The following is a 12,403-nucleotide window of genomic DNA, read 5'->3' as shown; positions in this document are numbered from 1 at the left end:
GGCCAATGAGAGGGTGGGGCCCCTTGTTCAAGTCCCGGAGTTAGCATTTAAGGGAACACTCATCTACTCCCCTAAAGTCGGGGAGGAGTGAATTCCATCTTGTGAAGTTATGTTCCCAGCTCCCCACTCGGTCTCGTCCCCAAAATGATAGGAATGTTGAGTCAGCGACTCGGGCCACTCTCACCCATACAGATCAAAGGACGAGCCCTCACGGGCAGGAGTCCATAACTCACTCAAGATTGAGAATGAGTTGCCTGGTCATCCTAAGAAATAGCAACCTATTAGTTAACGGTGTTACATCTAAAGATTGCCTATTTCGTGGTTCGATCTTATACAAACTCATTGTATAGGATACCCCCACTCGCATGTCTCCACACGAACGACCTGGATCAAGTCGTCTGTAACCTTTACAGAGCGGGCCGTAACCATAGTATTGCCAGGATAAGGAACCCAGCCTTATCCATATACTATAGACTCTTTAGGTTATTCACGAGACATTATCCATTCATATATCAGGGGTATATCAAATATATACCCCATATATGAACTATATACCCAGTATATATACAGTCCCGATTACATCAAAAATAACCTTGGATGTTTAGTTTATTGGATTTTGGACAATGCAAAGCTATGATTCAACAACAAATTTATTGAATAAAACTTTATTAAATAGACATTTGTTTTTACAAAATACAAACTACGAGTTTAGGGCAACACACCCAACAGGAAAAACATTTGAAGTGAATGGACAAGCGTATGGACGTTCGGATGGGTGGTATTTGACTGGCGTTTTGCTGAACGCACGCACTAAGCGTGGTAACAATTATATAGATGCAAGCGCACACCTGTCAGAGTAATATAAAATGGATGGAGTATCCAAGTATCGATCCTCAAGGACTTCTAAATAATTTCCAAACTCTAAAGTTTTAAAGAATAGTGAATGTTGAAATGAGTGATTCTTGTAAAATGGGAAGTGGTCACAAATAATGGTTTTGGATTTGGGATTTGGACTTATAATGATAAAACCTAGCCCGAATTACTTCAAGTTAGCCAACAAAGAATCAAGGATATGCTAAGGACGATATGCATTTTACTTTAGGAACCAACGACTACGCTTTTCACTTGACTTATGTCTAAGCAAGTTCAAAGTCCTAAGACATTCCCTAATATGTCTATTATGAGAGATATCTTAGTTTTAGGATGGAAATAGTCGCAACCTCGGGTTAAGGTCCTATGTCTAGGCTACTTAAGTGGAACCCTTATGTCTAAGGCGCTCCTCTCCTCGGTTTAACCACTCAACAATGCAAATAAGCAACCTTTTCAGTATTGACTTGTTAAGACTTACAGTGGCCTTCTCTAAATCCTAACTTTTTGAGAAAACATGTTGAGCAATGAATGGAAAGCAAAAACACTACTTCTTAGCAACCCTTTTTAGAAATAAAAGGCTAACTATCCATAACCGGGCTAGAGACGGGAATTTAGAAAGACATATTGAAGAAAATACAGCAAGTAAAATGGTTGAATGTGGAATGCATGTGTGAAAAACAAAAGTTAACTAACGGAGAGTTTTTATCGGGATTGAGAGCTTCGCCCTTCTCTTTCAAGCAAGGGGGAGTGTCACGTGCTCTTTCCTCCAAAAACACAACTCTCTTAACTAAAAATAAAGTAAAGGCAAAGGGAAGATAAGCAAAGTGCTGAATTTTTATATATTTGGATAAGTAGAAAATAACTAAGTACAAATGGAAACAAAACAAAGCTCAATAAAGGAATGTAAAGTGCTCGGGATTTAAAAACCAAAAGCAACTAATGAAAGCAACTCAAAAGTACTTAGAAAGCAACAAAGAAACACTAAAAATGATAAAGAGAAGGAAGCAAAGCTTGATGAATTTGGTGGAGAAGCTGCTGGAATTTATAGCTGTGCAAAATTGGTTAGGTAGGTCCTAAAACGATGGTGAATCACCCATTTCCAACTCTTTTGACTGACCAAATCGTGCTCAAACTGATAGTGGAACACTTCTTCTACACGTATGCATCGGTTGGAACCACCAAAACGCATGGGAAGACGCGTTTCATTAATGGCAAAGTTGGAAGAAAACCAGTTTTTCTGCAGCCATGCAGGCGCCTGGCGCCTCCCATGTAGGTATTTCCGACTTTTTGCTTCTTTTGATTAATTTGCACTCCCAAATGGTCCTAAAATATCATAAATACAATATAAGCCAACCACAAACCATAATATATGAATTTTGCATGAATTGGAACTCAAACGACCGAGAAAAATCCGAAACAAAGCTGAAACATAGTAAAAACAGCATCTAAAACCTTCTTTTTACGCATGTAAACAAGCGTAATCAGTATTGAGGCTGAATAGAAATCCATTTGAAAATTTCTTAGACGAATAACTAAGGTAAATTACTTTGTCATTTATAATAATTAACATATGTTGAAAGTGTTTTGTATAGGGTCTGCCTGTTGATCCCAACGACATGAGACGGAAGGGGTCGAGAGACGATCGGGGTTACGGACCCACTGGCGGTGATGGTGGACGGGGAGACAGATGGGGTCACGGACTGAGTGGCGGTGATGGTTCTAAACCATTTGCCATGGATTGTGAAGCCACTGATGGCATGAACATTGATCCTTCGGATTTAGGAGTGCATCAGAGAGAAACAATGGTTTGTGATCACGAGGGGGAGCAACTTGAATCGGAACCGACATCGGGTGGATATCGGGCACTAGGACAGGAGGTACATTTTGTTACATCTCCATTTCAATTTTTGAGTATTAATCCAGTAATAATGAGGTTTGCATGTGTCATATTTGAAGCAACATGCACGTGACTTGTTGTGCAAGCAAGACGTGCCTGAAGAGGACGTGTAGGAGGAGGGTAAGGAAACCGAAGATGCGCGTGGCGAGGAAGGTGTGCATGTACCCAGGGCGAAGATGCGCGTGGTGAGAATGCCCCTCTTGAACATGCTCTCAGCGAGTGCACACTAGTTGAACGTATCATCATCAATTCACATTACTCCGAGTCATCCGTAGACGAGGTGTTTATTCTTGATAGTCAACCTTTTAATAAAGTACTTCGTCTTTTAACATATTTTTTCTAGGATCAACATGCAGACGATTTCACCAACTCGTATCTGGAAGAACCAAGAGAAGTTCAATCCCAGACTGCTGAGAATACATCTGGTACGTCACAGGCAGAGTCGGATGTAGTACGTCTGATCTTGCAACCGATTGAACGGCCTAAACCTCGATGATGGTCGTGGAAGAGGAAGCTGCCATGGAAGCTTCAGGGCTCGTTCCAAGTTATGGTGGACGGGAAGCGAAAGAAGGTTATTCGGTACGATCCACTTGTGCATGTCCCCCCGAACAAGTCGAAAAGTGTCATGCATGGATGGCCAACCCGAATACTGACATTTCTTTCCAAAAGTCATGTTACGGAAATCGAGGAAAGACGTGATTTCATGACCTTCTCACATCGGATAACTGGTTGACGAGTGAGGTACGGGGTCGAAACCTTAATTTATGCTACCTTGACGATTATAATTTCCTAACAATGGTAACCTATACATGCGGTAGATTTGCTGGTCATGTTCACGCGGAACAAGCTCGAGCAACGACCGAACTTAATATCTAGTTCACCACCAGTGATATAGTCCTTGCGGTACGTAATATCTAGTTCTTATACGCTGCATATGCATAGTAAGTTATGTTCTAACATGTCTTCGCTACCAATTACAGAACTTCTTTTGACAAACCGACGATCTGTACCAACGATTGGAAGCCCCAAACGCAGTGCCAACTAGAGTGGCAGCAGAATACAATTGGATTGGGAAATATAAAACTGTCCTTAGCTACATAGACGGGACTCACACAGACTACCCGAAACAGTGGCTTGAATTGAACGTTGTCTACCAATCGTTTAACATCGGTGGAAACCATTGGATCATGGTTTGCATCGATATGGAAGAGGGTGAGATCGTTGTGTGGGATTCACTGAGGTCGAACACCCCGCTGTCAGTTCTGGAGGTTGAGTTGAAGCTTATGAGTGTCGTCCTCCCAGCATTGATGCACGAGACTAGTGTTATGGTATAGAGGCCGACCTTACCAAATCTGTCATGGTGCGTTCTTCATGTAACGTTGGCGTCGCAACAGGTTAGCTCTAGTGATTACGGGATTTTCTGTGTCAAATATTTTGAATATAATGTAAGGGGGTTTGATATGACCACCTTAGCGTAAGACAAAATTAGGCTTTTTAGGGAAAAAATTGCGATTGAACTGGGGGAAAACATGTCAATTTTTTTAGCTGAATACTTCATGTAAAGTTTCTTATGCCTTTGTACTTTGATTTTATTACGGTTTAATCTATTCGAATCATTTAAATTCCTTATAAGAGACCACTTTTCATGGCCCATAAATTGTATAAGTATGAAAATAACATGACTCCGGCTAAAATAGTCTGAAGTACATCCTCACTATATTAATCCTCGAGCGAAGTCGTGCAATTTTCGCTTGAATTTGGCCCAAAAATTGGTCTCGTTCGCCCGATGTCAGAGTTGTTTAAATAAAATTTTTCCAAAATCCTCAGGCTAAGTCGTGCAATTTTCGCCCGAGGATTTTTCCAACGTGCATGAATGAGTTACTGGAATTCTCTTCGAACGAAATTGTCGCAATTTCACCCGAATTTAGCTCAAAACTTGCAAGACTTCGCTTGAGGTCAACGTCATACAAATAAATTTTTTCGAAATCCTCGAGCAAAGTTGTGCAATTTTCGCCAGAGGAGTTTTCTAGCGTGCATTAATGAGTTACTGGAATTCTCTTCAGCCGAAATTGTCACAACATTTCAGATGAGCACCCTCAATTACAAGTACTGAGCGAATGCAACTTCTAAACCCCCTATAAAGCATCCAAGGGCCATGAACGTATATTAAAAATATTTATCACCCTCAAGCTTCAAATTAAACACCGTCCATGGGTTTACAAATTTCAACGCCTCACCATATTTAGGCAGAAGAGTATAAGACTTGTTCGACGAACCCATCAGTAAGTCCAAGGCTGCTTCTCTCGCACGCCACGCCTTTTCATACCGATGTTAATGCCGTAATTTTTACGCATGTCATTAACAATAGCTTTTGGCCTATAACAACGGCCTGGATCCTCGAAGTTGTATTTTATGATCTAACCCACCACGTGATTTCGGGCTTGTTTGTAATCATGTTTCATTACCTCACCTTTGCAATTATGCACACCAAAAAACTTAGAGTTGAGGAAGGTATCAAAACCAGGAATCCTCTTCGCACGCATGCCCCATTTGCATCCATCCTTGTAGCATCCAAGAGTTAACACATATAATACTTTGGTACTTGGCAATGAATTTTATATAAACACTATATCACAATATTGAACTTGTCAATATCTACTTTAGTGAGCTTGTACATCGCACTCATGGACTCATCATATGTTATACTATCATCTACATCCAAACCTCCCATAATTCCACCGTCATAAATAGATTATACCTCATTCCACTGACCACTATAACTAACAAACAAACGAGGCATCCTGTAAACATATATAAAATTATAAACTAAAATAAAAATACGAACATTCTACGAAATAAAAAATCAGACTATATGACAATTTTCGGGCAAGAATCCGTTAAATTTCTGGCGAGGTTCTTACGACTTCATGATTTCGGACGAGAATCAATGACATATCGGGCGAGGTTCTTACGCTTTCAAGATTTTGGGTGAAAATCCTTCAAATTTCGGGCGAGGTTCACACGAATTAACGATTTCAGGAGAGGAAGTTATGAACCCCGATCGAGGTTCATAAAAAAATGCTTGAGGTTTTCACCCTCATCTCACTTTCATCTTTCATGGTCTGGCAATCATATCATTTTCATGGTTTTCCACTTGATTTTTTCGTTTCAAATCTGCACTTGCATTGTTTTTCACTTTATTTTTTTGTATCAAATCCGTTGTTGTTTCAAATTTGTCTATTGGGTTTCATAACTGTTGATGAAATATTTGGAGAGCGCAGTCGGGTCGAGAAGCTTATTCACAAGACCAAACGGGTTGACCGTCAAATGTTCAATAAAGATATGGTTTCGTTCGAATCTCCTTAAAACCTGTAATAGAAATGAGATTATAAAGCTAACACTGGTGTGGTGCTGGCCAACCACACTCTGATGCTTAAGTCAGCATATGAGCTTACTGAAATAGGTAAGGGGATGTATTTGGTTGACACTGGAATACAATATCGAGAGCGATAATAGTCTAAGTTCTCTTGTACAACCTGTGAAGGGATTCCGTGATCTCTGCACCAACTCATATCCAAGTATGGACATTATGTCTGTAACCATATGATCAACCCCTTTATCAGTAATAATTACCGGTTTAGATATCTCTTCTTCCTCTGAAGGCTTAATACCAGAAGGTCAGCTAACCATCCTATCAAAATCATAGTTGTTGTTAACATCCTCAAAATTCACGGCATAACATCCAACTAGACCATTCCCCGTCATCAAATCATCTAGGGGTAAAGTGGGAAATGCAAACCCCTCCATACACGAGGAATTTACTAATGGCAGACCTAAGTCTCTGTAATGTGGCTCATTCTATAGCTGATTCAAAAGTACGTGGATTTTTATAAATCCACCTAAGCTGGAATATGAGGAAATAGAAAAGAATTGAAAATAACCAAAAATATTCTTTCCACAGCTAGAAGTACGTGACAAATCGGTTAAGGGAGAAAGAGATTGTAAAACAGAAGAAGATTCTGGAATGGGGTGAGATAGAGGAATTAGAGAGGGGTGAGACAGAGGGATTAGAGAGAGGTACAAACTTCTTGTAATTTGAGAGAGGCAGAGTACTTAGGTGTGGAGAGTGGATTGAAACTCTCTTGGGTGATTTCCTTTTGCCCTGTAATTTTCCGTTTGCTCTGTTTATGTTCTTCTTCTTGATAATAAAGTTCTTATGGTAGTTGTTGTACAGTGGATGTAGGAATACCAAACGGGTATCTGAACCACTTAAATTCTTGTGTGATTCTTCATCTTATACTAGCTTATTCATTCTTGATTGTGATTTATGTGATTACAAAGGCTGCGATTGTTCACAATCCCTTCATTTCGAATACAATGGGCTTAGATATTCATAATCCCCTATATCAAATTCTTCAGCTCCTAAACCAGACATACTAAAAAAAATAAAAACAAAGAAGTAGCAAGATTACCTCGCAAGGCCAAACACACAATTCTTTGCTAAAAAAAACTTCAACTCCAAGATGCACAAAGGAATTCCTTCACTAAATCTGCCTAAATCTGCACTAAAATGGAAAAATGCTAAGGTGGTAGTCCCTACGTAAGCAATGCACTCGATTTCGCCCAAAGGAAGAGTGGAAATAGTGCAGCCATGGAAAGTAAGGGTGGAAATAGGATAGATAAAAGGAATATTGAGTAACGCTCGAACTTGGAATCAAAGAAGCCGAAAGAGGATAATCTAGCACCACAAAGAAGACCAAATTAGATGTGAGGGAGGCAACCGGACCATGCAACACTATCTACAAAGCTTGGACAACACCCATGAGCGAAATAGTGTAGATATGATGGAATAGAGCCAAAAAAAATATAGTGCACCCAAAGAGAAAATGAAGGTGTTTCGTGATTTTAGCGCATATTGGGAAAATACAGCAGCAAGAAGAATGACTCACAATGAGGTATAACACGCGGAGCAAAATAAACGCGACATGGAACTAAGGTGGGGCGGCCAGAAGCGACACGTTGGTAAAGAGAAAAAAAAAAGAAGAAGAGAATGAGGATGAATGGTGGTAAAGAGAAGAGAAGGACAGACAACAAAGAAAAAAAAATGAGATTAGTATATAGATGGTCTATTTAGGAGACCTAATTACATAAAAGGATTGAAAGTACTCGAATTTACACTTTTGTCTAACATAATTCCCAAAATAGATGGTACCCATAATATAAATTACTAATATATCCATCTCAATATTAAATCATTAATAAAATATGAAATTGGTAAATATTTATTAAGATATATGAAATCCCTAAAATTAAGCAAATTCAACATTCAAAAATTGAGATTTTTAGAAACCCACGATTTCGTAACCTCTTCATCTCCGTTGTTTTCTCCTTCTTCACTGCTGCGACAAAACCTTTTCTCCATCATCAAGCTTCCGGTCGCGTTTCTGAAGAGATATCTCCGGCGGGTGCTTCTCCGTTCTCTGCAGAAAATATCTCCGGCGGGCTCCGTCGCATTTCAGAGGGCAACATCGTCACGCTTCCTTCGTCTCTGGCAGCTACGTCGACCCATTACACTAATTTCATCTTCTTCCTCCGTCACATGATCAATCCAGCTCGTTATGTCCACTTATACCGTATTTTATGTTATATTTAGGTTTCAATTTTGTACAGAACATTGGAGATATAGTTCTTATTGTATATTCTAAAATTAGGTTTCATTTTTTTACAGAATCTGTTGCTCTCTGGCTTCTGGTATCTCAATGTATCTGCTATTATCATTTATAACAGTGTATATTTGAGTTTATATAATATAGTGATACAGATTAGGATATATAATATATATCTACATAAAAGTATCTCGATATATACCGGTGAAACAATTTCCATGGAAAATATAATAGGATATATAATATATCTCTAGTTTACAGAGGACTTTCGGTATTAAATTGGTATATACGAGTATATTTTTCTTTACTCGTTTGTTCTGAGTAAGGTATGTATGGTGATATATAGTGTTTAGATAAGGATATATATTATATTTCAAGATTTATGTATCTCGATATATACGGATGGTGATTTAAAGTTAAAAATATATTGGATATATACCGTTAATGATTTACATCAATACATATGGATAAATTTTATATCGCATAAGGTTTAGTCTATGTTATATCAGATATATTATATACTCAATATGTTATACTTTATACCATGTCTTTTAGAACTTTATATTGGCTTTCAGCTTGGATTGTTTGCCCTGTAATGAGCATTTACAATTTTACATGTTTTAGGTGGATATATATTAGTTGAATTACATTAACATGGTCAAGTGCAAAGGGCTACCAAAACAAAAGGAAAGAAGAAGAAGTAATAAAAGTGCTACCTACATGACATTTCTAAAAGTACATTACATGGGTATAAATTATATACTACTTAATAGGTGTTTATACGTAATTGATAGTATATTTCAATAGTACAAGTATATTATATACCCATGTATGTACTAATCCCTATCTTATAATAACAAAACAACATGAACATAATTTATACCCATAAATATGAATAGCTAAAATGTAATTTAAAACAAGATAGTAATAGGAAGTGCAGAAATAATGTGACAGTGGAAAAAACTGTGATATTAACCTGTAATCATAAGAAATAATAAAAACATGTAATTGCTGGAGGCGTGAATGACGGTGGAAAAACCAGAATTCATGTTTTGAATGATGAGTGACGTGTAGCATACTGTGTTTTTTTTTTTGGAACAAGTGCGTATGTGAGAGGAGTGCAAAAAATTTAGATTACCATTTTGAAACATTGTAGCACCGTGCAACATATCAGAAATCGAAGGGAAAGTGTTCGTAGCACCGTAGCAGACGACAAAGATGTTTTGTTGGGTAGTGAACGAAGAAGAAAACGGAAACAATGGAGGAGAGATGAAAAACGGAAGAAAAAACTGAAGAAAAAACGGAAGAAAAAAACGAAGAAGAAGAAAATCGAGGGATTTGGAGAAGAGAACGGAAACAATGGAGGAGAGATGAAAAAAATTATTTTTGAGGGATTTGGGGGAGAGAATTAAGGAATTTGAATTGAGATAATATCTATGGGGCCCACATTTATTAAATGATTGTGATATTAATTTATGGAAATAACAATTTTATATTTCAAAAAATCCAAATCCATTAATAAATGAAAATGCAATCAATATGGGTAAATTCGGAATTAAATGAAAATCCTACCGGCAGAAATCTAAAAGTGTAAATTTATAGAAATTTAGACATTTATGTAAATAAGTTTCTAAAACAGCCCTCCGAAGATATTATCTCAAAAAAAATCTTACTTCAAGGTTAGGAAGCCCAAAACGGCTTGTGTTGGGACCCACCTAGGAATTGCACTATTTTGGGCCAGAGATTGAATTTGAGTAATAATGGGTCCAAGGAAAAGGAAAAGATAGTGCAAACCCCTAAAATAGTGCATCTATTTGCACTAAAATAGCACAATCAATGCTATGGCGTGCTTGGCAAAATGATGCCCCCTTTGCACTAAAATAGTACAATTAGTGCTATAGCGTGCCCAGCGCCTTAGTGCAGCTAACACATAGTGCAGCCAGGCGTGAGTACAACCTATACGATAGTGCGACCCATCTTTGACATATCTCAAATGCAAGTGCGATGTGAACAACTCTTGTCCTATAAATTGGGAAGAAGTACAACACTTTAGGGGAAGTAAAATCAACTGAATACATCTCCTTACCTATTTTAGTAGGCTCATAAGCTGAATTAAGCATCAAAGTGTGGTTAGCCAACATCACACCGATGTTAGCTTTATAATCTTCTTGTTATTACAGGTTTCAAGGAGATCCGATCGAAATCAGACCTTTATAAACATTTGACGGTCAACCCGTTCGGTCTTGTGAATCAGCATTTCACATCTGTGTTGGTATAAAATTATTTTGTTCACTCTTTTTTTTTTCCAAATCCGAGTATCAATCATTTTTTATTAGATTTGGGTTTCACTCTTTTTTTTTTCTTTTAGATCTTTGTTTTACTTTTTCTTTTTAAAAAAAAATTAGATACGAGTTTTGTTATGAATGAGAAAATCCCTATTTTCTTCAATTTGAATTCCCCTTATTTAAGGAATTCAAAAGGAGAAGATATATCCCCTGGTTTTAGGACTTTCCATAGATTTAGGAGAATATATCCTATATTCAATAGAAGAAGATATCCTAATGGCCTTAGGATTTTACCTCTATAAATAGAAGGTAAATACTCACAATGAAAAATGCTACAAATCCCTACTATTTGATATGCTACAAATGTCTACTCTTTGCTATGCTCACAACACCCCACACTTTATACTCGACTACTCCGATTCTGACTTAAGCATCAGAGCTTGTGTGGCAAGAGTCACACTGGTCTTTAATGCTATTCTATTTTGCAGGTCTCATCGATCCCTTTTATTCTTGAAGATTGGTGCGAATTTGACAGAGTCCCAGGAAGCTAAATTTCTGCATCAACAAGTTTCATTAAGTTTCACTCCTTTTTCTTTTAGTCAGATCTCGGTTCATATTTTCAAATTTATGTTTCACTATTTTTTTTTATTAGATGTGGGTTTCGCATTTTTTTTTAGATTTGGATTTCAATATTTTTTTTTTCATTAAGTTTGGGTGTCACATTTTTTTTTGAGATAATATCTTTGGAGGGCTGTTTTAGAAACTTATTTACATAAATGTCTAAATTTTTAAAAATTTACACTTTTAGATTTATGCAGTTAGGATTTTAATTTAATTCCATATTTACCCCTATTGATTACATTTTCATTTATTAATGAATTTGGATTTTTTGAAATATAAAATTGTTATTTCCATAAATTAATATCACAATCATTTAATAAATGTGGGCCCCATAGATATTATCTCAATTCAAATTCCTTAATTCTCTCCTCCAAATCTCTCAAAAAGATTTATTTCATCTTTCCTCCATTGTTTCCGATTTTCTTCTTCGTTCACTTCCAAGTTTTCTCGTTTTTTCTTCCGTTTTTTCTTCCATTTTTTCTTCCGTTTTTTCTTCTTCGTTCACTGCCCAGCACGTCCTTGTATAAAGTATAACATATTGAATATATAATATACCCGATATAACATAGACTAAACCTTATGAGATATAAAATTTATCTGATGTAAATCCTTAACGGTATATATCCAATAGATTTTTAATTTTGAATCACCATCAGTATATATCGACATACATAAATCTTGAGATATAATATATATCCTTATCTAAACACTATATATCACCACATATATAATATATATCCTTATCTAAACACTATATATCACCACACATACGTTACTCATAACAAACGAATAAAGAAAAATATACTCGTATATACCAATGTAATACCAAAAGTCCTATGTAAACTTGAGATATATTATATATCCTAATACATTTTCCATGGAAATTGTTTCACCGTTGTATATGGAAATATTTTAATCTAGATATATATTATATATCCTAATTAGTATGTATCCTAATTAGTATGACTATATTATATATATTGAAATATACACTATTATAAAGGATAATCACAGATAGAAAGAGATAATGGGAACCAAAGAGTAGCAGATTTTGTCAAAAAAAG

The 12,403-nt window shown here is 36.7% G+C and overlaps 1 protein-coding gene across 2 annotated transcripts; it reads left to right on the top strand.

Annotated features, from left to right (window-relative positions):
* The first annotated feature begins 1,489 nt into the window (after nucleotides 1-1,489).
* Nucleotides 1,490-8,506, top strand: LOC111022357 (uncharacterized). Of its 2 annotated transcripts, XR_015788649.1 has the most exons (6): nucleotides 1,490-2,139; nucleotides 2,463-2,747; nucleotides 2,827-3,047; nucleotides 3,111-3,508; nucleotides 3,586-3,670; nucleotides 3,748-8,506. XR_015788649.1 is itself a non-coding variant. In XM_088119293.1 (3 exons), exons 1-3 carry the CDS (start codon nucleotides 2,116-2,118, stop codon nucleotides 2,878-2,880), a joined length of 363 nt encoding a protein of 120 aa, XP_087975419.1. In that variant the 5' UTR covers nucleotides 1,490-2,115; the 3' UTR covers nucleotides 2,881-3,101. The 2 variants fall into 2 exon arrangements, 1 of the variants encoding a protein (XP_087975419.1); XM_088119293.1 differs by lacking the exons at nucleotides 3,111-3,508; nucleotides 3,586-3,670; nucleotides 3,748-8,506 and having other exon boundaries at nucleotides 2,827-3,101.
* Nucleotides 8,507-12,403: the final 3,897 nt, after the last annotated feature.

The sequence above is a fragment of the Momordica charantia genome (genome assembly GCF_013281855.1).
Source record: "Momordica charantia cultivar OHB3-1 chromosome 11 unlocalized genomic scaffold, Mcharantia_2.0 BLBB01000011.1, whole genome shotgun sequence".
In the NCBI taxonomy this organism is placed as follows: Eukaryota; Viridiplantae; Streptophyta; class Magnoliopsida; order Cucurbitales; family Cucurbitaceae; genus Momordica; species Momordica charantia.
The sequence above is the reverse complement of the archived record's forward strand: the minus strand, read 5'-3'. Positions and strand labels throughout refer to the sequence as shown.

Excerpts from the sequence above, each read along its gene's own strand:
- LOC111022357 (XM_088119293.1), top strand. The coding sequence starts at position 2,116 with ATGCAGGCGCCTGGCGCCTCCCAT. Across the intron at positions 2,140-2,462 it reads AGGCGCCTGGCGCCTCCCAT|GGTCTGCCTGTTGATCCCAA; the intron begins GTAGGTATTTCC and ends TGTTTTGTATAG. Across the intron at positions 2,748-2,826 it reads ATCGGGCACTAGGACAGGAG|CAACATGCACGTGACTTGTT; the intron begins GTACATTTTGTT and ends TCATATTTGAAG.